General features: G+C 34.7%; 1 protein-coding gene across 1 annotated transcript; it reads right to left on the bottom strand.

The window, feature by feature from the left end:
• Positions 1–6,770: 6,770 nt before the first annotated feature.
• On the bottom strand, positions 6,771–24,369 carry LOC140047839 (atrial natriuretic peptide receptor 1-like). The gene is made up of 19 exons (XM_072092871.1): positions 23,694–24,369; positions 20,702–21,125; positions 20,239–20,293; positions 19,174–19,303; positions 15,328–15,398; positions 14,157–14,277; positions 13,667–13,742; positions 13,141–13,228; positions 12,533–12,745; positions 11,642–11,827; positions 10,931–11,099; positions 10,048–10,194; positions 9,532–9,739; positions 9,128–9,268; positions 8,630–8,822; positions 8,118–8,292; positions 7,574–7,764; positions 7,192–7,295; positions 6,771–6,995 (listed from the first exon to the last, which is right to left on the bottom strand). Exons 1-19 carry the CDS (start codon positions 24,367–24,369, stop codon positions 6,803–6,805), a joined length of 3,561 nt encoding a protein of 1,186 aa, XP_071948972.1. The 3' UTR covers positions 6,771–6,802.
• Positions 24,370–25,142: the final 773 nt, after the last annotated feature.

Raw genomic sequence — 25,142 nt, 5'->3', positions numbered from 1 at the left:
TCGCAAGCACTTAACTTTGCCTATTGGGGCACAGTCAGAAAGAAATTGTTTGGTAGCTGCTGCAGCATCACTTTTCATTCTGAGGAAGTAAACAAAAACAAAACCAGAATGGTCATCAGTAAATGATATGGCGTATTTGAATTCGTCTTTAGCCAATGGTGATATTGGCCCTGCCAGATCAGAATGTACTAAGGCTAATGGACAATTTGCCCTTTTGTCTGGTTCTCTATTTCTTACATTAACAAATTTACCTTCAGTGCATATGTTACATGTTTCCTTAACTTTACTACCTTTGATTTCCATGCCGTCCACTACCTTTTCTAATTTTAGTACATCGTCAAAGTTACAATGTCCTAGGAGGACTCTATGCCAATATTGTAAATCTTTAACAAGGCTTAATTTATCTACTTCTCTAGGTGCACTTGTGGTTGGTAAGTAGTATAGGTTGTCAATAATACTCATTTTGAATGTTCTTCCAGCATTAGTGATTGTGTTTTCTTCTTTACTAAGGGTTACTCTTGCTCCTGTTGTCGTTGCAGCTCTTACGCTCATTATGTTGTGTGGATATGATACGTTGGTATGTACAGGGAATTTTTTAAGACAGTTTCTACTTTCTCGTTGTTTTCATCTATCAGGTTTATGTGTGCATGTCCTCTCTTTACTGCAACACCTTTTGCTACGCTACCATCCGCAAGTTCAATAGTATGATTAAGGCTTTTAAAGGTTGGATCGAAACTGGAGAATTTCTCTCGGTCATTTACTACATGTGAGGTGCAGCCAGTGTCTACTAAAATACCATCTTGACATGTTATGTTTTCTGACACTTGAAAGAAAAAGGAATGTTCAAATCCATCCTCCGCTTTCTTTATTTGGTCCTTTGGTTTATTTCTGAAACAGTCCTTGTCAAGGTGATTGGCATTCTTGTGGTATTTACAGGTTTTTGTAGGGCAATCTTTTATCAAGTGGTTAGGTGATCCGCACTCGTAGCATTTTCTGGAGTTTTGTGGGTTTCCAACTTTCATCACTCTGTCGTTATTAGATTCTGGTGTATTTAGTTTCTCTGATTCTGCGAACTTTCTTAAGGATGTTTTAAATTCTACAAAAGATATGTCTTTTTCTTGTGTATTTATGTATATTTTAAATGGAGCGTATGCTCCAGGCAAACCTTTTAATACCATTGCTGTTAGAAGTGCGTCACTAGGTGTTTCTTTTGCTCTTTGTAATGATGTGATAATCTTTTCCACTCTGAAAATGAACGACGTGCAGTCCTCCTCACCCATTTCGAGTGTTGTTAGTTTGGTGTAAAGTTGCACCACTTTTGGTTTAGATTTGCTAGAATATTCGGTTCTTAAAATAGACAGAGCTTTTCTCCCGTCATCAGTTGCATCGTTAATGATCAACGATAATGACTTGTCGTCCAGGAATTGTATCAGCTCCGAATACGCCTTTTCATTTTTATGGTTGTCATCGTCGGTGGCTGGCTCCGGCTGTGTAGACGTAATCGTGCTTTTTAACGCTGGTTTTAGTGTGTTTAGGTACCCTAGAAATTTTACTTCCCAAAGTTCATATTTTTCTTCATCTCCGTTAAAAAGCAATCTTTGAAAACGGCTGGGCCCATAACCTGTTGAATCCATTGTAACCTGGAATCGGGAATATATAGAAATAATAATACAGAAACTACGGAAATTAAAGAGCAAAGTGTGTTTTATTTATCATCTCACGAGGTTTCACCACAAAAAGGGACCCGCGAATAATGATAGTATGGCACGTCAAAGGTGCATTATATATGAGGGGATAACTTAACAAATTGTTGCTATAGCATGAAAATAAAAATCTGAAGTTGAATAAAAATACCAGAAATGTAATATTCAAGTTATATTACCTATATTTAGTCATCTGATAACATTTTTTACCACACTGTTTATTTTTCATAGCTTTTTAAAATGCCTCTCTATTTACAAAATTTGTGTACAAAAGAATAGAGATTTTACTGTGTAACTATCCCACTGATAAGAAAGTGCTTATTTTCAACAAGCTCGTGTAACACAAATAAATTCCCAAAAATTATGAAACATAGGGGAAACTATAGATCGATAATTATTGGAATGTATGATCAATAGAAATGTTTTGCCTGTACCTGACCTTTAAAGCTTGTAACGTCATCTTTCAGAATATCATGAATAAACTTATATTTGCAATCATAGTCCAATCACAATCACTTTTATAAAGGCTTCGGCCTTAGATACAGCCAAACAAAAGGGACTAATCGCGTCCTGTGATTGGTCAATCACATGTGAGCATGCGTAGACGTATTTACTTCCTTGGTAAGCTGTTCGCATGAGGTTTACAGTGTGCTACATTATTGTCCTACTTTAGTGTTATAATTTACTATATTTTAATAAACTATACTATAATTCGTTTGCATCATTCAAATTAATAGTTTGATATAATTAATAGAAATGTCTGATTCTGATAATGAACGATCGGAAAAAGTCATAGCTGACGCTTTAAATGCTGGCCTTCTTGCCTGTTCAGCCAAAGATTGTATAGCGCCGCTACGATACAATCTTTGGTTCAGCGACTAGCTAGGCCTACATACATTCATAATTTTTTTTACTCGGTGAGGGGCTGAAGAAAATGGGGTAAATGAGGATACTAAAGACTGGATGGGGATAGACGAAGATTCTGACGGCGAGGATAGTTATTGAAAACGAAGAAGAATGTGTAAGAATTTGTATAGGCCTAATCTAATCATGATCTGGCCTAGAGTACAGTGGCGTAACAGGGGGGGGGGGGGGCGGAATACCCCCTTGGCGGATTTTACCGGGTTGAGAAGCGTTCGATCGGGCTGGGTAACAAGTCAAAAAAATAAAATAAAATACAAAGAAGGGATAGAAGAAAGAAAAAGAAAGAAAATATAAGATAAGAATAAAATATACGATATATGATATGGCTTCAAATGAGTCACAGTACAGTATGATATTCAAGTAAGATGATATGAAATACACAAAATCCTGACTGACAACTCGTGGGAAGACGCACTGCTTATCAGTACATTAACATGCGGTCAGTTGACTGTGGTTTTTGGCGTCTTTTATCTAAGCCGCCATCGCGGGCATCTCATACACAATTGTGGCGCTGTGGTGTGCGCTTACTCCATGGGTGTGCGTGTGAGACCACCTTAAAAAAATACACTCCTACTAATCGTATGTAACGCGCTAGCGATCAGCAAAACGAACGTACTTTCGTGGCTGGCTGTCACTCCAATACTCAATCTTTCACAGGCCCGTAACCAGGGGGGATCGGGGGATCGTACCCCCCGCTGAACAGCGAGTTCCGCTTGGCCTCCCACTTTTTTTTTGCTGGGCATACTAACACAACACTACGATTGTTTACTACAGGTCTAGTCAAGCCTTAATAAATTTAATTACTTTAAATCGCCATAAGAATATAAAGTATATTTTAACTAAAATATAAAAACCTAACACTAAATTTACAAGATAAATTCTATTTGATAACTGCTGAACATCGTGGTTCTGGAGCTAGCCGTACACAGAGCATAGTTGTTTGCTTGACATAAAAGGGTATTCCCCTACACAGGTCTCTGCGTGCGTGTGACGTGCGCAGCCAGCTGCTTGATAGTATAGAGAGAAAGCATGCAGCTCACGCAAGTGCAAGATGCAATGGTTGAGTGAATTCAGGGATCATCTTAATTCCATGGTTTGTTACCTAAACACCACATGATGGTGAATATGCCTGTTAAAGTCTCAATGATACGATCCCTTAATGTACCATGTTGTTGCTAGGAGGAGGGATCTAGCCTAGTTTCGGTCGGCAAGAGAATGCCGTCCTCTGACAATTTAAGGTCGGCAATAAGGTCGGCAATTGAAATTCGTGGGCTGGAAATTACACCAAATTATATAGTTCATAAACAAAAGAGATTAGCCGGAAATGCGATTTGCGGCCATACATAGGCCTATAGAGAAAAAAAAATTCGAGGGTATGGTTCCACTAAACAACTTAACGATCCACCCCGCCGTCAAACCTGGTTACGGCCCTGTTTCAGTCTTCTAACCAGAAAAATTACTACCTTTGCCAGGTGCGGATCCAATGTTAGATTGGGTTTTCACATGTTCAAATGTTTGTCACCTGAGTTTTTAACGGTGGAAAATGTACGATCATTTTGCTGATTGCTGTGCAATAAATGGGAGTGTTATTTCCAGGCCAACTACTACTAGTTGGAGGCGCCATTTATCATGAATTTTATGTGCGAGAGTACCATTTCCGACGATCTAGGGGTGTCATTTACCAAAATTCGCTTCGCCACAGCCCCCACCATGGGGGGGGGGGGGGGGGGCTGTGGCTCAAGTACTTGGTGTCTGGAAGGATTTTCCCCTCTTTGCCCCCCCTGACAAGACCCCCTTGTTACGCGGCTGCTAGAGTAGCTCAAAATAATCCATTAATCAACATAATTATGCATTTTTAATAATGTTGATTTTATATATGAAGATGATAATAAAATTGAAAGAAATTAAAGTGTAATCTTTATTCGTATTCATTGTTTAAGTGTGTACAATTTCATGTAGATCCATTAATAATAACTAATGGTATCCAAGGAGAAGTGTTGTGGATATTGAATAGAACCAAGGTAATGGTCCACTGAACTCCAAAGGCTGTTTTCTAATTGTTGATAATAATATGTCCATTTCATATCATTATCAACAATAATAGTTCTCTCCACAAGAGTTGCATTCATGTTATCAATATAACAACAGTAAATGGGCTGGCATGCCTACTTATCTGGTGTTTCACAGAAAAAAGGGGGTTGTTTTTGTGGAAGCTCCTGGCCTAAATTGGCACTAAAAACTCCTAAAAAATGCAATACAGTATTTAAGTTACAATAAATAAGTTATTGCATAATAATTTATTGTTTGTGTTGAAAATTTACTCAGGTGTCACTAACCTACTAGCATACCCATTGCATGAATATAAATATTATTATGGCAAGTCACTTTCTAAGAAATCATGTAGGCTTACGTACTCCTCAAAAACAAATAAAACATCAAAATTATCTATAAAATTAGCAAATTCTCAGCTGGTGCAGTGCATTCTTTATTCTTTATTTCAAACCAACAGTGTAAAACACCAATAACAGGTTGAAAATAAATAACTAAACTATAAAATATGAGCCAATATAATATATACAAAATGAAAAAAGATTATTTAAATAATGCCATTAATAATACATTTAAATTGAGAAAAATTACAGTTACAAATATCTAAAGAATTATTTTTTAAAAAGACATCTTCCTATATAAAAAAAAATCATCAAGCTGGTTTGAAAAGGTTGTTTATCAACCCTCTCGGGTAGTTGTACAGAAAAGGTATAGTATTTATTCAGGTGCCTTTTACGGTTTTGAGTCGAGTTAATACAAAATTGGCACTAAAAACAAAAAAAAATGCAATGCAAGTTACAATCATAATTATTGCATAATAATTTCTTTTGCCTTGAAACTTCACTTGTGTGTCACTAACTCACTGGGATACCCATTGCATGAATATAAATACATAGTGAGAGTTGATTATTAAAATATAACTGCTCAAAAAACGACTAAAAGATATTAAAATTATCTATAAAATTGGCCAAATCTCAGTTTTTGCATCTTCATAAATAAAACCTCCCTGAAGCTGACAAGCTGAAACTTTGAATCTTGTTTAACAATAGTTGGGAAAAAATATAAATATGGTATGTCAATTAGTTACGAAGATATTGTGTCTTAAAAATCTTGAAAAGTGCAATTACAACTAAATAATTGTAATTTTTCAGTTTTCCTCACATACAATATACTTATTTTTTTAATTTTAAATTTTGGATAAGTGTTCACAATATACTGGACTACTCACAGAGAAAATACAATTGCATTTGGACAAAGACTTTTAAAGATATTGGCCCATAAAAGTACCTCCAGACCTCAAAAAGTGCCTTTTTTTAAAGTAGTGGGGTACCTTTGAGAGGCCATTGCTCTAAAGTGTACAAGTATTTCATGGAGAACTTTTGATATAGTATGTGTAACATATTCATTTCACAATATCAACTTTCAAAATGTAGGTCCAAGAGGTGGTAACGAAATCCATGTTCTAGGCATCTTTTGAGCTACTGCTTATGGCCTATTACGTTGTGTATAAAAGCTGAACCTTCCTATCATTTCCAACGACAGAATCAGGAATAAAGTGTGCTGATCGATTTGGTTGTTACGTTGTGTATAAAAGCTGAACCTTCCTATCATTTCCAACGACAGAACCAGGGATAAAGTGTGCTGATCGATTTAGTTGTTAGGTTGTGTAAAGCTGAACCTTCCTATCATTTCCAACGACTGAACCAGGGATAAAATGTGCTGATCGATTTAGTTGTTAGGTTGTGTAAAGCTGAACCTTCCTATCATTTCCAACGACAGAACCAGGAATAAAGTGTGCTGATCGATTTAGTTGTTACGTTGTGTATAAAAGCTGAACTTTCCTATCATTTCCAACGACAGAACCAGGAATAAAGTGTGCTGATCGATTTGGCTGTTACGTTGTGTGTAAAAGCTGAACCTTCCTATCATTTCCAACGACAGAACCGGGAATAAAGTGTGCTGATTGATTTAGTTGTTACGTTGTGTAAAAGCTGAACATTCCTATCATTTCCAACGACAGAACCAGAGATAAAGTTTGCTGATCAATTTAGTTGTTACGTTGTGTGGAAGCTGAACCTTCCTATCATTTCCAACGACAGAATCAAGAATAAAGTGTGCTGATCGATTTAGTTGTTACGTTGTGTGTTTAAGAGCTGAGATTGTCTGTCATTTTCGACAATATAACCCGGGATAGAGCGTGTTGATTTGATCGATTCTGGATACTCTGGTATGGAATGCGATTCAAAGAAGCTCGCCGCTGGGTTTGTTCTGGATGGTGGGCTGAGAAGACTGTCATTGCTTACTTCTGACACTGTAGAGCTAAAGGATATTATACAATAACAAATGAAACATAAAACAATAGGCCTATTACATTAGTATATTATTATGATTGTTCAAAAGTAGGGCTACACGGAAATGCGTGCTTAACTTAACCGAGTGAATTAAAGAATATCATTTGTGACAACTGGCTCTCACAAAAATACGAAACTTTTTTAAAACCAATCTACTTTCTCACATTTTTTTATTGAATTCATCCTGTGCGTCGTATATATTTTCTTGAGAATTAAGTATTTCTTCATCAGATCGGAACAACCAATACGTTGTCATGCTTCCTTTCCCCTAAAATAAATACAAATATATAACTCACTGCGAAATAAGATAACCACCGTGTTCACAAATAGACGCATATTGGCAGCGGGTGGAAAACACTCTAGAATTGCAGAAGTTAAGATATCTATGTATTACATTATTTGACCATAGAAAGTGTTATATATATGGGGTGCAGTGTAATACGTTATCATTTATTTAAGTATGGCGCCCCGTAACAAACGGCCAATACTAAGTACAGTAATTGCCCTGCCATGTTGTGATAACTATATATACAGAAAAACTCATACCTTTATCTTGATATCACCTCGTTTATCCATTCTATAACCTCCGATAGTATTCAGAATATTGTAAGTGCTTTCACTTATGTGTATACGTTGAGGTAGGCCGTTTGATTCCATTCTTGAAGCTGTGTTAACAGTGTCACCAAAGAGACAATATCGAGGCATCGTTAATCCGACAACACCCGCCACTATAGGGCCTAGAAACATTTTAATCAATAATAAACTTATATCAAGAATCTGTATCTCATTTTCTAATACTTGATTTTACAACTGTTTAAATAGGTTTCTTGATACTTTTTTTTACCCGATTACCAGTGTTGTATCTCTATAATACAACAATGTTTACCCAGTATCATAGGAATTTCGGTAATACAGCATCTCATTTGTATCACATGTGGCGCCTGTATCATGTAAGAATACAGTAGGTTACGGGTTAGGTTATGGTCACGATACTATGTACTATGGTACATGCGAAACACATGTGATTCTGTATTACCAAATAACCTATGATACAGTAGGCCTACCGAAAATCGGCTTTCTTTACACTTACCAGAGTTGATCCCTATTCGTGTTTCCAATTGTCTTTCTGGCATATGTCGAATTATAAATGTCTTCACCCTGTCCAGAATATTAAGTGCCATATTAGCTATTTCACTCGCGTGTCTGTCGCCATTTCTCTTAGGAAGACCGCTTGCTACCATGTACGCATCCCCTATTGTTTCAACCTATTTTACAATACATTCATTAAGTACAATAACAAATCCTCTATTTCTATTTACTTTTATATTACTACTGTATTAGTATAATGCAACAAAAATAAAGTTGACTAAAGGCCTTTAGATTCATACAAATTGATTGATATTTTGCTATAAATATTAAATCATTTAATTATCACAGTTACTTAAAACCGTAAAATAGTGTAGATTCAAGTGCAATCACATGCTGACGATCGAATACGTAATTTGCAGCCTCCCGTTTTCCCGTTCTCGTGCGCGCGAAAACGAACACCTAGTATGTTTTATTCTTGTGTTTTCGTGTTATGTTGTATCAAATCCTACCAACCTTGTATACATCACACTTCCCAATTATTGCATCAAAACAAGTGTAAAGATCGTTCAAGAAATCGATGACTTCAAGAGGATTACTTTCGGCGGATATTTGTGTAAATCCGACAATATCACTAAAGTAAATGGTCACATTTTGATAAAACTCGCCTTCTACAACATTGCCACGCTTCAGTGAGTCTGCAACAGAACTACAACATAAAGGATATTCAGTTTATACAATACCAAATCATTCATATTTGATAAACTATTTATAGTTCTGTTGATAAAATAACTTCTTTTTATTTTAGTGCGAACAATAAAAATTAAAAAATCAATTTCTGCACCGTACCGCACGCTTGATTTGCTGTTCAGATTTGCCGGCACAAAAAGAAAGGGTCTGATTTATGTACCGGGTGCCGTTTGAAATATTCCCATTTCGTTAACAAAAGAAGCCCTTTAAACAATGTTCCAAACGGCGCCCCGTGAAAAGGACAGACTGAAGTAAAGTACGTACGGTGGCAGCATTCTGTAAAGTAATTCATCTGTTTTCTTCTTTTCTTCCAGTAGTTGTCCTGTTCTATCCAATACAACCTTCTCCAGGTTTTCCGTGTACTTTTCCATTTTCGCCAGCATTGTGTCCATTATACTTTCTTTTCTAAACAATATTTAAAAAAGCAAATAAAATAGGTATACATTGCTAAAATGTGTAAATATATTTTAAAATTCATAGATAACTACCCCTGTGCAACTACACCCTGTGCAACTACATCCTGTGCAACTACACCATGTGCAACTACTCCCTGTGCAACTACCCCCTGTGCAACTACTCCTTGTGCAACTACCCCAGGGACGCATAACTATCCTTCAGAAAACTACCTTCCTTCCTTTATACCATAATTTCACAAGCACATGATTTACCGGCCTTTCCTGACGATCCTGAGTTTCTGACGAAATGAGTGTATATCTGGTCTGTCTTCGGGAAGCTCTTCCCATCCTTGTTTGACGAAATCTAGTAGTTCAGTGGGTAAGCCGTTTAGAGTTCCATCACTGGCTATTTCAGAAAAATGACTTTGTTTCATTGGACGAAATGGAGGCTCCTCTCGCTTCATCACCAGACGTATCACCTCTGAAATAAAGACCGTTTTATTTCAGCGATTAGCCTACGTGACAAATGAACACACGTTTTAAATAAATAAATTTCGTTTAAATTTAGATAAAAACAATTTCTACTTGTTTATGAGTGATATTATATGTATGATACCGTATGAAAAAATGATGATCAGCTCTCTGACGTCATATGTCTATTTTTGTAATTATTTGCCGACATTTAACATCGCCACCATAACATGATGACTAGTGATATACGGTAATTGTTACTGACTGAACTGACTGGTTCAACCTTCAATAGCAAATAGCGTGCAATGTGAACTGTACCTTTTGGTGATTTTTCATATATTGCATAAGGATTGTTTTGTGAAACTATTTCATATAATATTATTGCTAATGAGTAGATGTCTCCTTTCTGACTGCCTTTGATGGGGATTTCTTGTCGCAGCAGCTCGGGTGCTGTCCACACCATTCCTACGGGAAATAAAATAACGAATTATTACAAATAAAGCATCAGGGGTTAGCTAGGTTAGGTGTTTTTGGTGATGATTGATTCTAGCATCATCCTGAGCAGTCATGACTTCTTGATAAATTGACACTGTTAAATTAAATGTATTATTCCAAAAGATATTTTTTCAAATAGTTAACTGGTAATTGTGGGAGTAATGCGTGGTTTCCACTAGGACGCAATGACGTAAGCGCAACGAAAGCCATCTGACCAATCACACGCGATGGATGATTCTAACTGTCGCTTGTCATAGCTAAACTTGTTATATGCATGTATTGTGTATATTTAGTTTGTTTTATAAATGTTGATGTAAATATTCTGTAATTCAGTTTTGGCTGCAATGATAATATGCAACAAAACAAAAACATGCGTCTACGTCATTGGTTGCACCTCTAGTGGTTACCACGCTTAAAGCTGGACATAATTTGACCTATCACGACGCGATTGGTCTTTTGTGATTGGTCAACTCACGTACGTTGCGCTTCGGCGGTCGTTGCATTGCAAACCAATCTTTACATTAAAAAAAAATGCGCTATTATTGTTAAACTTATTTAAAAAATATTTAGTATTTTTAATTTGTTTAAAGTAGGCCTTTTTGTTGAGTTTGTAAGTTTTCTCTAGATAAAGAAAATATATTAGAAATACAAAATAAATAAAACGTGAATTCCAAAAATGCAATAACAACTTAAAAAATATATTTACTGGAAAATCTGTACGATGGTTCGGATTTATATAAATTGTCTTTGTATGTTTGATGTGCAATCGTTCCAATTCCCGTAATCTTCAACACCCATCGACTATCAATTACACACAGACTTGACGTTAATAAACCATGTGACTTAATCTCTGAGTTATGAATGTATTGAAGACCCTATAAAGCATGGACAAAATACACAAAGTAGTTAAATGCAGGAGACAGAGTGTAGGCCTATTGCAATATCAGAGCGAGGCTTAAATCTAAAATCTAGTAGGCGATGCCCAAATTTTTTGTATAACTGTCTGTACCCTGTAGGCCTACTCAGGGATAACAAACTATAACAAAAACAGACGATTAAATAAAAAGAAAACGTCAAATTTAAATACACTAAACATATTTCTTTATCTACATGGCATTACTAGATGTATTCTGTGGCCTATGAATGTATAGGCCTAATTGCAAAATCAAAGGAGGCTTAAATCCAATATCCAGAGTGAGGCGAGGCCTAACTGCAAGATACAGAGTTTAGGCTTAAGTGTAAAATTCATATTGAGACCTAATTGCAAAAATACATTTGTAGAAATTCTATGCAATTGTATGAATTATTGATAATGAAAACGGAAGACAAACAATTATAGCTTGCTAATGTATCTTAGCATTTCAACATACATTACTATCTGTAGATAAGTCTTAGCGTTTTACCATACATTTCTTACTCTAGTTAAGTCGTTTATAAAAGACATTTTGAACGTAGAATCAAGCTTGATATCGTCATTATCTAACACAACACGAAGCGTTCCTTTTGAGCAATGTTCGGTTAAGTATAAAAGCATTTCATCGTCTTTAGGAGGGAAGCATATTCCTAAGAAGCGGTTTATGTTGTCGTGAACCAGCCAGCGTAACTGCAAAAAAACGTTAAGATATGCATTTGTTAGGCGGTGTACACTGAATGATCGTGCAATCGCCGCCATGATCTCAATGTAGAATTCTGGACGCAGTACGCAGACATTGCGGATCTTTTGATTTGCGATCAGGTCAATCGATGTATCGTCGTCGTCGCCTAGACCTTCAGTAGAAACCGTCAAACCTTTGTCGAGGTGAGGAAGTGAGGAAAAACGTCCTAATATCTCCGCATGCGCACAATGAATTAACGTGACATAGTTTGGTCATCGGAAATAGAAAGCTCCCGAATCATTCTGGATACTCTACTGATCTGTATTAATATCATCATCATCATCATCCTAGATACTCTACTGATCTGTATTAATATCATCATCATCATCATCCTAGATACTCTACTGATCTGTATTAATATCTTCATCATCATCCTAGATACTCTACTGATCTGTATTAATATCATCATCATCATCATCCTAGATACTCTACTGATCTATATTAATATCTTCATCATCATCCTAGATACTCTACTGATCTGTATTAATATCTTCATCATCATCCTAGATACTCTACTGATCTTCATTAATATCATCATCATCATCATTCTGGATACTCTACTGATCTTTATTAATATCATCATCATTATCATCATCATAATGTTAGTCGTCATATTATTCAGAACAATCTAATTATGATTAACATATTATTACCGCTTGCAGTTCTTTCTTTGTGACCTTATTCAGATGAAAGTTTTTCAGCTGGCCTGTCAAAACCGCTACGTATTGCGCTTTATAAATAGCTACCGTTTGAGTACCATGACGTAACTCAGCCGCTAAATCGCCAACATCCAATGACAACGATGCCTCGGCCTGGCCAGCGGATGACGTCTGATGAAGCTGCACGGTTGACGGCAAACAGGTTGTCTGTAAATGTATAAGGTTTACTTCATGACCGCAAAAATACTCGACAAAAAATAAATTAAACAAAAAATGATCGTATTGAACATATAAGTTATTTTTTAAAAACACATTGAATAAAAATATATACATATTTTAATTTGATCAATTGGCTCAGCGCAAACAACTTTCAACCAATTAAATTACAGTATACGGACGCGCCTATTTTTATGACCATTTACACACAACGCGAGAACAAAACAACATAAGGACACACTTATGTTGGTCATGCTATCGGATGCCAATTTACACAGACGAGTGGTAACGGTAAGCAGAAAAACGCGTAGCTTGTCCCACGTAGAATATGTATCTGTCCTGGGCGGCTCGTCAGTGTAAATTGGCCTTAATGCGTTGAATCTTACCGCTAGTAAATTGTGATGATATAATGGTATCAAATCGTCAAACTTTATCAGCCAATCTTTCCTGTTGATATACTTACGATATTTCGCGCTGTGAACAAATTGAAAGATTACGTTATTTAATTTAAGGTGGCAGTATTGTCTTCATTGTTTCAAGAGGTAGTTTATACGAATAAATAATTATTTATTTTCTGATTAAAATAACTAAGTCACTATTCCTTTAGCGGAAATTTAAAGTAACGATTAAAATTGACAAATCTTCTCTGCTAATATATAATAGAGGTATATCGTATTTATATATATATATTTATATTTATATAGCGTCTGTCTATGCCAAAACTTTTTGATTTACAATATATATTTTCAATACAAATAGTTTTCTCTAAATAATAGGTTTATAATTTAAATTCAAATGATTTCGGTCACGTTTCGTTTGATCCGATTTTGACTCCTAATTTCAAGAAACCGACAAACAGAAGAAAAAAAGAAACACACATTAAAAATTAGAAGTGAAAGATGATGTCACTACCTTAACCATAGGACTGCCATTATGATAACTATTCCAGCTACACCTATAACAGCTACTACCAAGATTATCCACCAATCTGTTAAAGAAAACCATATTATAACCATTTTTTAAAACTAATAATAGGCCTACAGTATTTAAAGTGCTAAAAAAAAATGTTCACGTGTAGGTCTACCGCTTTAAATTATTAGTATCAGCCAAAAACACTTGATGCATGCGTAAAATGCTGATAATACAGCATGTATAGAATAATGTTATAACAATGTATTTTGGTACGTATAGTACTCGTACAAACTAAAACAAATGTATGCATTTATGTACATGTGCATACAAAATATTAATGTTGATAGTAGTAGCTAGGCGGACAAATGTTTTTTATCAACATCTGTGTATCTTTGGGGGAGTCTTCTATGAGATATTAGTATGTGGCACACTATGATTATAAAGTTTAATGATCATTACACATAAACCATAGCGCTATAATAATACTTACCCGATTTTGTTATAACTGTGTCGCCTGGTTTTATGTTTCCCGGCCATAATATTGTGCCGAAACTTGTGACGCTTTTATTCAAATAAAAAAACGTCGCTACCGGTCCAAATCGATAAGCATCCTGTATGGAAAGTGATTGAAATAGAATAAAAGACTCAATTATATTATGGACGATAACGATCGACGAGAAGTTGATAAATATGTGTTTTTACACACAAATAAAATAAATCGAACAAACTATTATAGGATACCTATGTATATATTTATCGTCGATCGTTATCGTTATAGTGTGTAACACCCTTAAAAATACATATTTGTGTAAACCATATAAACAGATTACCTATTCATTAAGTTTCGCATATGGCAATACTGTTGTTTAGTATCATAATACATTTCACGTGCATGTTGACTGTATCAGGTAAGGTTGGGATTTGTCATATACAGTATTATTCTCATTATACAGTACCGGTACATTATACAGTACCGGTACATTATACAGTACCGGTACATTATACAGTACCGGTACATTATACAGTACCGGTACATTATACAGTACCGGTACATTATACAGTACCGGTACATTATACAGTACCGGTACATTATACAGTACCGGTACATTATACAGTACCGGTACATTATACAGTACCGGTACATTATACAGTACCGGTACATTATACAGTACCGGTACATTATACGTAGAGTCCACAACTCTTTTTTCCCCTGTAAAATCATTCTTATTCCCTACTGCAATTTGAATAGTAAATTTATTCAAATATATTGATAAATGTTCTCTTTCAATATGAAAATAATTCACACCCAAAAAAAACCCTGAACCACCTCAAAATGTAGCCGGCTGTTAGCAATCCTTATGTGGAAAAAATAAAATTACGGTATAGGTAAAAGAAAATCATCCTTTCTAATTCACACAAAAAAAAGGTCTTGCAAACAAAAATAGACCTTCATAATACTTACACAAAATGATTAAAATTGTGGAAAAATACTAGTATAGTGTCTCGCGTTGTTAACACACAGATTTGTATATGTCTACATTATATTTATATGTCTGCATATTAGATTTTGTTATCTTGCTTACTAGGCCTACTTAAATGTTCCGACTGAGGTAACGTGTTGGATGGTTACAACTAAAAGACTGATAATTGCTGTAGCTTACCTGAAAATCCATCAATACGTAGTCGGAGATCCGATCACCGTCATCATCAAACGCAACATGCCCGGTCATTCCTGTAATAATAAATAATAAATGTTCGTATAGCCTATTCTAAATACTTTTTTTTTCTTTCGTAGGAATCACCCACCTTTATTGTAATTTCTTCTCATTTTCAGTTATGAACGTATTCATGAATTACAAACCGATGCATAATATTCAATAAAATTTCATTCTTAAAACGATATAGTTACATATTTGGCATAAAGATAAATAGACTCTAAATACAGTACTGTATATTGAAAAGCATCGTTGAAAGAAAGATTTAGGCCGTTAAACAAATTAATCCAATGAAATACCAAAAGATGCAACCTGTGCTGAGGAACCGGCCATCACCGCTCTGTTCCCTGCAATTTAAGGTCATCCTTATTTTGCAACAATGAAATACAATGAAGATGATAACGATAATCAATGGCGGAATAGAGGGATGATATTGAAAATAATGACCTGACCTTCATCTAATGGTATATTCTGTACATTATTTTCCTTCGAAAATGTTGAGGGCAGCCGGACCTTCCCCACCCCGATCTTATGATAATAATGTTGACAATAATTATGATGGTTGTGATGTTGATGAATAAACCAAAAAAATTATGATAATTTTGATAAAAATGCTAAACAGACTAAAGTATATGAAGAAAACGTTTTTGATAATAAAAATATAGAACAATTTCGGACGAATAGACGAAGTTAACAATTATGATTTTACAGCCAAAAGTATTAATTTTTACAGCATTACAACATATATAAGTAGTTTTGATACTAATATGTTATTCTTATAACTGAACACTGTCTTGAGGGAACGATTTGTTTCGTGTTCGTCGCATAAAATTCTAATTACAATCACAATAAACACAAATTGATATTGCATCTGATGTTCCTGATAAATAAGCACAATGAGAAGATAGCCAACCAGACCTTTTATCATCGAGTATACAGTTTAATTCTACATATTGTTGAGTACAAATTGTTGATTTGTGGTTAATAATTGAAGACATTGAGTAGACAGTCAGTAATACACAGTTAAAAAGCATTTAATCGCATAAGTCTATAAAGCAGTGGCGGATCTTGCAAAAATAAAAAGCAATTTCACAGAACAGAAACGAATGGAGAAATGTTGTGAGGACCTTTCGTCGACGACGAGGCTGTACAGGAAGCAGTGGCGGATCCAGGTTTGGTTCCAAATATAAATAGGCCTAAAGTGCCTTAATTAACAGAAGTCATATTGCTTGAGGTCCTGCTAAACTTTTTCAATAATACAGACACTATCAAAGTATTTGAACCGAATAATATTATTGTTACTTTTTTTTGGATTCTATAAAATTTGGGATGCACAGTTAATTAATAATAGTTGTATTAAAAAATAAGTTTAATTTTGTAAATTACAGTAGGGCATACAATAGCTGTCTTGTTTAGATAATTAGACAACAGATTGGTATAAACCTTCAAATGTTGAGGTTTTAACCGAATAATAAAAGTATTTTATTGTTATTTGTTTAAGTTGATTTGAATCCTGCTATAGAGATAAACGTATTTGGCATGCACAGTTAAATGTTGTTGTTTACGGATTGTATTAAAAAATAAGTTTCGATTTTGTACAGTAGGGCATACACAATTCGGCCTGTTATTGATCTAAATAAAGAACAGTATATGTATAAACTTTCAAATGTTGTGGTTTAACCGAATAATAACAATGGTTTATTGTTATTCTAATTTTTCTCTGGATTCAGCTATAGAAATAAACATTGTGCGATGCACAGTTAAAATCTTGTTACGGATTGTATTAAAAATAAAATTCTGTGAATACAATAAAGTATTGTCTTGTTGGGTTATCTATAACTTAACAATTGGGCCTTTTTGAACTAAACAGTATTTGTACGGGTAGTAACAAAGTGCGAGGCAGCGAGGCACGCGAGGCAGGGAAGGCATGCGAGGCAAGTCAGAAATTTATGCGAGGCATCGTTTTACCATCATCAAAAAATGCGAGGCATCATTTTATATCATTTCTCAAAATTGCAAGGCAGGAAATCACCGAAATTGAAGTAGCCTAGGCCTATAGGCCCGCTAGGCTAGTTTCCTTTTGCACCTGCCTTGTATTTTAACCAACTTTATCCTGAATACCACAGCTTAGAATTAGTAGGCCTACTTTAATGAAGAAAAATCACATAAAAGTAACAATAAATCCATTAAATTGGTGATTTTACAGACGTTGTTTTTCTCGCATTTCGCACACTCAATGTTCAATATTTTGGTTTCTATGGAACGCCAAAAGAGCAAAATTAATTAGAGGGCTAAAAACTCTGTGGAATCCATTTATATTTAACGCATTATTTGGTGAAAATCAAGTACAATTTCAATAGATTTTGTCACTGTCAGTAAGGAAAAATGTTACTGTTGATAATGTACACGGTTTCGTTAACCTTTTAAAGAATAAAATAGAAAAATTCATCATAATATCCTTAGTAGGATGTCCTAGGTCTAGACTAGGTAGTGATGTTGATTTAGGATCGATTATTATTCTTTGAAAACAGAACAGTATCAGCAGTAACATATTACAACATTTTTATTGACAAATTAACTTTAAATATATTGAAATAAAACGTGTTTTTCACCAATAAATGCATGAGAAATTGACGCATTCCACTGAGTTTTAGTCCTCTATTATCGTTGCTCTTTTGGCGCTCCATAGAAACAAAAATATTGAACATTGAATAAGTGAAATTCGCGAACAGTGTGCGAGAAACACGCCTGTAAAATCATTAATTTAAGGATTTATTTGTTACTTTTTATGTGATTCTTTCATTAAAGTACTCATGAGGTATACTTCTAAGGTGTGGTATTCAGACGATAAAGTTAGTTATCAAATTTGGAGTAAAAATACAAGCGAAGGAAACTAGCGCCAGGTTTATTAGTACGTACATGGACAACAATAAGTAAAACGCCGTGGCTAAAGATACGGTACCGTATTCTAACTTCTGTTTACTAAAGGTACGGTAAAATTGCATTACGTCATGACCAGCCAATGGGGTGCTGGTACGTGTGTGTTATTGAACTTGTCCTGGCAATTGCTGTTCACCTTATTTGCGAGAGAGGTACACGTGTTGTTCCTAAAGAATGGAATGTCAAAAATGTCTTTGGCACGCCGCTCAGAGAGAAGTCTGTAGTGTGCGTTGCTGCTGAAACCACGTGCTATAGGAGGGGAATGCACCACAATCCTCTGAGCTGAGGGCTGAATCATTCCGCTACCTGCTAAATAGTAAAGAGGGATTTTCCATCTCTCGGGTCTACCGGATCTAGGCGCAGGGGTGTGACAAAATATTATTTTCACTCTGCTATGTTCGAGAGACATGTGAGTGAACACGCTCGAAATGCCAACAAACATTGCAGTCATTTGATGAGTGTGTTGCTATAACAATTATTGTTTATCGAAAGTTGAAGACTGTCGTTCAGATTTTTGAACCGTAGCTTGGGCACTTTTGTAAAAGTAAAATTTGACACGATATGACTTGAATGAAAAAACAATCGTTACATAAAAATAAACAACATGATGAGTGTATACACGAATCTATTTAGATACGCTTGTATCGATTGATTATTAGGCCTATAATATAGCATAATAGCACGTTAAGATATGCCTCGCACCTTTTTGAAATTGTAAACTATATGCCTCGCATGCCTCGCACTTTTGGAAATGATAAAATGATGCCTCGCACAAATATTTGGCATGCCCCGCTTGCCTCGCGTGCCTCGCTGCCTCGCACTTTGTCAACACTCTATTTGTACAGTACACACCTTCAAATGCTGTGGTCTTGAGTGACCTGCCGACCGCGTATCCATCGTGTGATGATAAGCTACTTGAAACAACTGTGTTTACATACAGTATAACAGCATCGTATAGATAAGCAGCCATAATACTGGGATTCTGAAAAGACAATTAAAGGCAAACTTCGGGTTACATATTGTTATAAAACATCTGTTGCGAACATTTTTATAATGCTACTAAAAGGTCTGTCTACACTATCAAACTAGTTTGACAAAAAAAGTGTGATGTTCCCAAATGTGGTAGTGATATGCCCACATATGGTAGTGATATAATGTCATCATGTCCATATATGGGCACATCACATTTCTTGTCACGTAAAGTTTGATAGAGCGTTATAGAATGAACTACTCCTTTACTATTCAAAACTGCGCTTTCAAAAATGAAGTAAAGATTTACTGATTTTCAGCCAACCGCCTTCATATATATTTTCTGTATGTATGTATGTTATTTCTTTAAACTTTCAATGAAAGTGCCATTATCATGTAGTGGTAAACATTGTATATTAATCATATTTTATAACAATCAGTGGTTATTAAACAGTGACGCAAGTACAATAACTGTTTAAAATGTTTAAACGTTGTCAAATAGCAATTTAGGCCTAAATGAAAGAATCTATATAACGTTGTTGTTACAATTGTTACTGATTATAAGTTAGATCCGGCTTAGAAACAATGGGAAACTAATATTTCAAAGTCTTCAGAATAAAATATTTTGAATTTAAGATTTAAATTTAATTGTTTATATCGAAGTCTATATTTGTCATTTTATTTAAATGCATCTGCAGTTTCATACTGTGGTGGTTTGAATAAAACACTGAACTATAAATCTATTAAATTATCATTATTCCTTATGTGTTTATTATTTACACATTTTTAGTTTCATCATTAGCGTTTGTATCGAAAATAATAAATCGTCAGCTTAATCATCATCATTGTAATTACGTCGTCATAATCACCATCCATCATCTACACACATATAAGGTACTAAAATATTATTTTAATAACTAATAACCGTCACAAATGACCTTCTACTACCTGTGCCTTAGGTTGTACGTCGTTCATTTTCTCAATTCGACCGTCTGTTGGTAACCTGTAAGTAACGTGCAGATACAAATAGGATAATGCCTAGTACAACATAATCAATCAATCAACTCATTGGAAATAAGTTATTATATATATTATTTCTTCATGATTGTAGGCTATATTTGCTATTTAGTTTAAACTAGGAAAAAAGGTGCGTGCATGATTTGTGTTGTAGGATAGATTTGTAAGTTACAGAGGCCTATTAATAAAGAATGACTTCCAAAAAGCTATCAGACAACGGTTTAGAAATTATAGGTGGAGGAAGGGGGATAGGACGTAATGATTCCAGGTAAGTGATCTGTAAACATGAGTTCAAATCTCATCAAAGAAGCATTTTCATTCGTACTGAGTGGGGTAGGTTGTGTCTTTACTTTTAAACTACAGTATAACAAATAAATATGAAAAATTATTTTACTTGAAAGTAATGGTTAACAATGTGTCGAATGCGTCCCTTATTTTTCTTTCGTTGTTCTGATTCAATATCGGACCGATAGTCTGCCATCGTTTCGTCATGTTTGTCAACTCGGGAACCAGATCAAAATGAATAAATACAAATTCTCCTGACGTCATTCCGAGATCACTGGACGCCAACATAAACATCTGGACATCTTCCTCATTTGTAGTTACTCCACCAACTATCAACCAGATAACTGCACGGAATAAAACATTACTGTTTAATACAATAGTTACTCCACCAACTATCAACCAGATAACTGCACGGAATAAAACATTACTGTTTAATATAATAGTTACTCCACCAACTATCAACCAGATAACTGCACGGAATAAAACATTACTGTTTAATATAATAGTTACTCCACCAACTATCAACCAGATAACTGCACGGAATATAAAACATTACTGTTTGATACAACATATAGACTAAAATGTTAAAAAACTGTTTTAAATGGTAGGCCTATGACTAATCATTCCTAAACTGAAAAATTGGGCAAAGATAAAAAAAACTTTAGGCTACTTTTTTTGTAAATCATGTTGACGAATATATATATATATATATATATTTAGTAAGTTGTTTTTGCGACCGTCAAACTTGTGAAACTTAAGCTTTGTCTACACTATCAAACTAGTTTGACAACAAAAAAGTGTGATGTGCCCAAATATGGTAGTGATATATGCTTAAATATGATAGGGATATGACATCATCTTGTCCATATATGGTCACATGTTTTTGTCACATAAAGTTTGATAGTGTAGACAAAGCTTTTAAGATAATTGTCACTTATTGAATTATAAGTTCAAGCATTATACCATTGTATGATCTACGTTGCCGTCTTTTTGTGGTCATGTAATCCAGCGTAATTTCTTAACAGTAATTTCTAGCCAAAAATTCCATGACTTTTGAACAACTTTTGAATGAGAGGTTAAAGATTTATTTTCTTCAAAAAACATGAAAAATTAAGATTAATATTTAAAAAAAAACTTTGAATAGGTCATTCCGTGGTTTTATCAAGTTAATCACTTCCGTAGAAAAAAAAAATTTTTTTACTTATAAAAAGACAAAATAAAAAACAGATTGAACAAAAGCCCATTGACTTCCAGTCAAATTGTTTGCGGGTTTTTTTTTTCAGGTAAACAATTCATTTTTGGTCAAAGTGAATAACTACTATGCATGTGACATTAAAATGGCATATTCAACAAAAACATTTATTTTTTCAGGGGGAACAATATATCTTTAAAGGGAAATAAGTCATAAAATATCATGTCCAATAAAAGTTTTCTTCCTTTCTTTCATATTTTATTTTCTATTCCGTGATTTTTTGGGTTTTCCACCCTGGAACCTTGCTTTAAATTATCAATATTTGTTGTTTCATGCTAAGACTAATCTTGTTATTTCGGTGGAAGATAAGATAAGATAAGATAAGATAAGCCGATTTAAGTAAGATATCAAGAAATAGATATTGATACTTTAGAATATTCATTAACTTTTTTTAAACGCGCACTACGCTCGACGCGATGTATCACGTGGATGGAAAATGCTAATGATCCAGTTTACAAGTGTAATAAAATGACCAACAAGTTAAGTACAGTGAAAAGCATACTTAATCGTTTGCTCATAGTGTAATTTCTAAACTAGATTTATTTGTGTCGAATGCGTCACATACGTGACAAGCAGCTGCCACATGTTTAATGTGCTAAAGCGTTTGGTAATTATTTTTCCATGAATATTCTGAAATAAGAATTCATGAACTGTTCAGATTACACGTAATTTAAATGTAATCTTCAAATGACTCCATGTTAATCTCTAATTAAATTCGAAGCAATGCATATTCCTTTTCATAATTAATGTATAGGAGTATTAATACTTTAAAATGTGTTACTACGAACCGCATACTGTAGGCCTATAGTACTCGAATTTGATTTTATAGTGCGTCAACAAAATAAGACTTTTCTTCGAGTTTCGAAATGTATGTCACGCGAGGCAACGGTAAAGATTGTTAAATTAACTTCCATTGCAATAGGTGTAATTGGATAAATGTTGAACATTACCAGAAACGTACATTAAAGTGTTCTGTACACATTATAATAATCTTTATTCTTAGATAGTATTATACAGGTGTCATTAAATTTAGAGTTATGCAAATTAGAAAGAATAAAAATAATTCAAATCATATGAACGCATTATAGTTATAGGTAACTTGCATCATCAATTTTGGATGATCAACAATCTCAGTCACCGATGAGCACATAACACGGGAACTCTCCTGTCGCGATTTTCAAAGTTCATTTCTGATTTATACATACGGCGGGTTTATCTAAATGACCTGTATAGTCATACAGAACAACATTATATGGATGTTGTTGCATAGGCCTATTCTTTTGAGACAGAGGCTACATGCCGGACACTCTGTCACGATATTGTGGGCGTTCATTTATCGTTATTATCCGGTACATACAATTTAAAGAAGACAGCAATACATTCATTCATTTTGCGAAAACCTTTTGCAACCCGATGGGAGCATCTGGATGATGTAGAATCTCCTGAGGCATGATCGGCGCACTCTGTCTCGATGTTGACCTTGCGTGCTTACGATTCATCATCTTTTTCAAATGTATAATACTATAGTCAAGAATAATAATCACAGTAAAGAATACCAATACAAGCATTTTATTAAACTTACCGCAATCGATGCGAAATTAACTTGTCTAATTTTTAATTAGGCCCATATTTTATTATTATTTTAAGATACTCATGATTTTGTGACATCACGGAGTCACAAATTGGACATCATACACTTGTCGACTATATCAGGTACTTGTCGACTATGTCATAAAAGTTTGTCAAACGTACTCTTTGTTGTACAACCCATCCTTTTCACCATTTTCAAAACTATAACACATATTTATTATTTTCTATGATATACTACCAAATAATCGAATCCACTTACCTGTACAAACGGTCTTGATATTCTTTAATATTTTACTTGCTAAAGCTCGGCTAATACCGCGTGCGTACGTTTCAATGCTAATGATCTCGAAGGTTGAATTTTCTTGCGAGCCTTGTACCTGGATCGCATTTGCTAAAGACTCGTACAATGAACCAATTTTAGTGATAATACATGCCCTTTTCCATTCGAAGAATGTCATAACATTTTGAGTCAATATGGCGATTTTATAAAATGGTGGTACGATTCGAACGAACGTTGGGTAAATAGTTTTATTTGAAAATAAAATTTTGTCTCCGCAAAACCAAGAAATCGAAGGTAAATTCCAATAACTAGTTAAGTCGGTAACGCTCATACAGGGCTTGGTACACGGTGGACCTATGATGATATCGGTTGAATTTGCATAGCATTCCACAGTTTTACCAAGGGCTTGTCTCGTATCGCAAGCAGAATCGTGTAAATTAATTTGCAGATGTCCTGATCCTAGGCTGGTTGCTGCTCGACTTTCCACAAGCGGTATAACATGCTTAACTCGATCAATTAAAAACGGGTATGCTTCTTTTTCGGTAGACTTCCACGGTAGAAAAATATTTACTACTAACAGCTCATCCGATCCACAGAATAATATATCGTTTAACAAGACTATTATGATTGGCCATATCGAACATTTATGAACCATCATCTTATGCCAAGTCCATCATATCTTCTCTGTCACGATAAATTTAAAAAGGCAAGTTTACGACCACCTTGCACCGTTAAGAATCATAGCATCACTCTCAAGTGTTATATAAATTAGAAAATCATTCGTAGTTACACCGACTGATATAAAAAGCGACACATAAAAATCGGTATCCGCTACACTTACAATGTAAAGATATTTAGTTAAACAGAGTGAAAATCAATATTCCACGATTAAAGACATACATTAGGTGCACTTATTACATCGCTTGTAACTAGTGCTTGATTGGTATCACCGGACTAAAATGACAAACCAATTAGTTTTGAAGATGTCTCACTCATTACCCTTAATTTGTAAACGAGATACACTCGATTTCGTAGTATGTCAGTACACGAACAAACTGCGGATGACTGGCTAACGGCGATTTATGTAATGTACATATGTCTTAAGTAGTCTCCTATACGTAATAAGCGGTAATTTTTATCCAACGTAAAGGATGATATGAAAGACATAGCAACGAAACAGCGCGGTAATGACATTAGCTTTGGCCACATGTTTGTACAGAAGTGGCTATCGTGTTAATAATATTGGTCAACAAATAAAATAGGGAAATTACTGGTCTAAACCGTGAATGAGCGTATTGACGGTAACAATCGCGGAGAATGCTAACAATGTTTGAACAAGATGATAACTGGTAATAGTTCACTCCAAAATAAATCGAGATCTTCAAGGTAAATAATCGACTTAATATGTTTGCATTGATCTCCTTAAAT

Source organism: Antedon mediterranea, chromosome 4 (assembly GCF_964355755.1).
Source record: "Antedon mediterranea chromosome 4, ecAntMedi1.1, whole genome shotgun sequence".
NCBI lineage: Eukaryota > Metazoa > Echinodermata > Crinoidea > Comatulida > Antedonidae > Antedon > Antedon mediterranea.
The sequence above is the reverse complement of the archived record's forward strand: the minus strand, read 5'-3'. Positions and strand labels throughout refer to the sequence as shown.

What these genes read in the sequence shown, in the direction of transcription:
- LOC140047839 (XM_072092871.1), bottom strand. Translation starts at nt 24,369, where the DNA reads ATGGTTCATAAATGTTCGATATGGCCAATCATAATAGTCTTGTTAAAC. An exon ending in CAAGACCACAGCATTTGAAG is followed by an intron (nt 15,399 to 19,173) that starts GTGTGTACTGTA and finishes TTATTATTACAG; the next exon opens with GAATGACCGGGCATGTTGCG. An exon ending in ATATGAAAAATCACCAAAAG is followed by an intron (nt 9,740 to 10,047) that starts GTACAGTTCACA and finishes TCTTTATTTCAG; the next exon opens with AGGTGATACGTCTGGTGATG.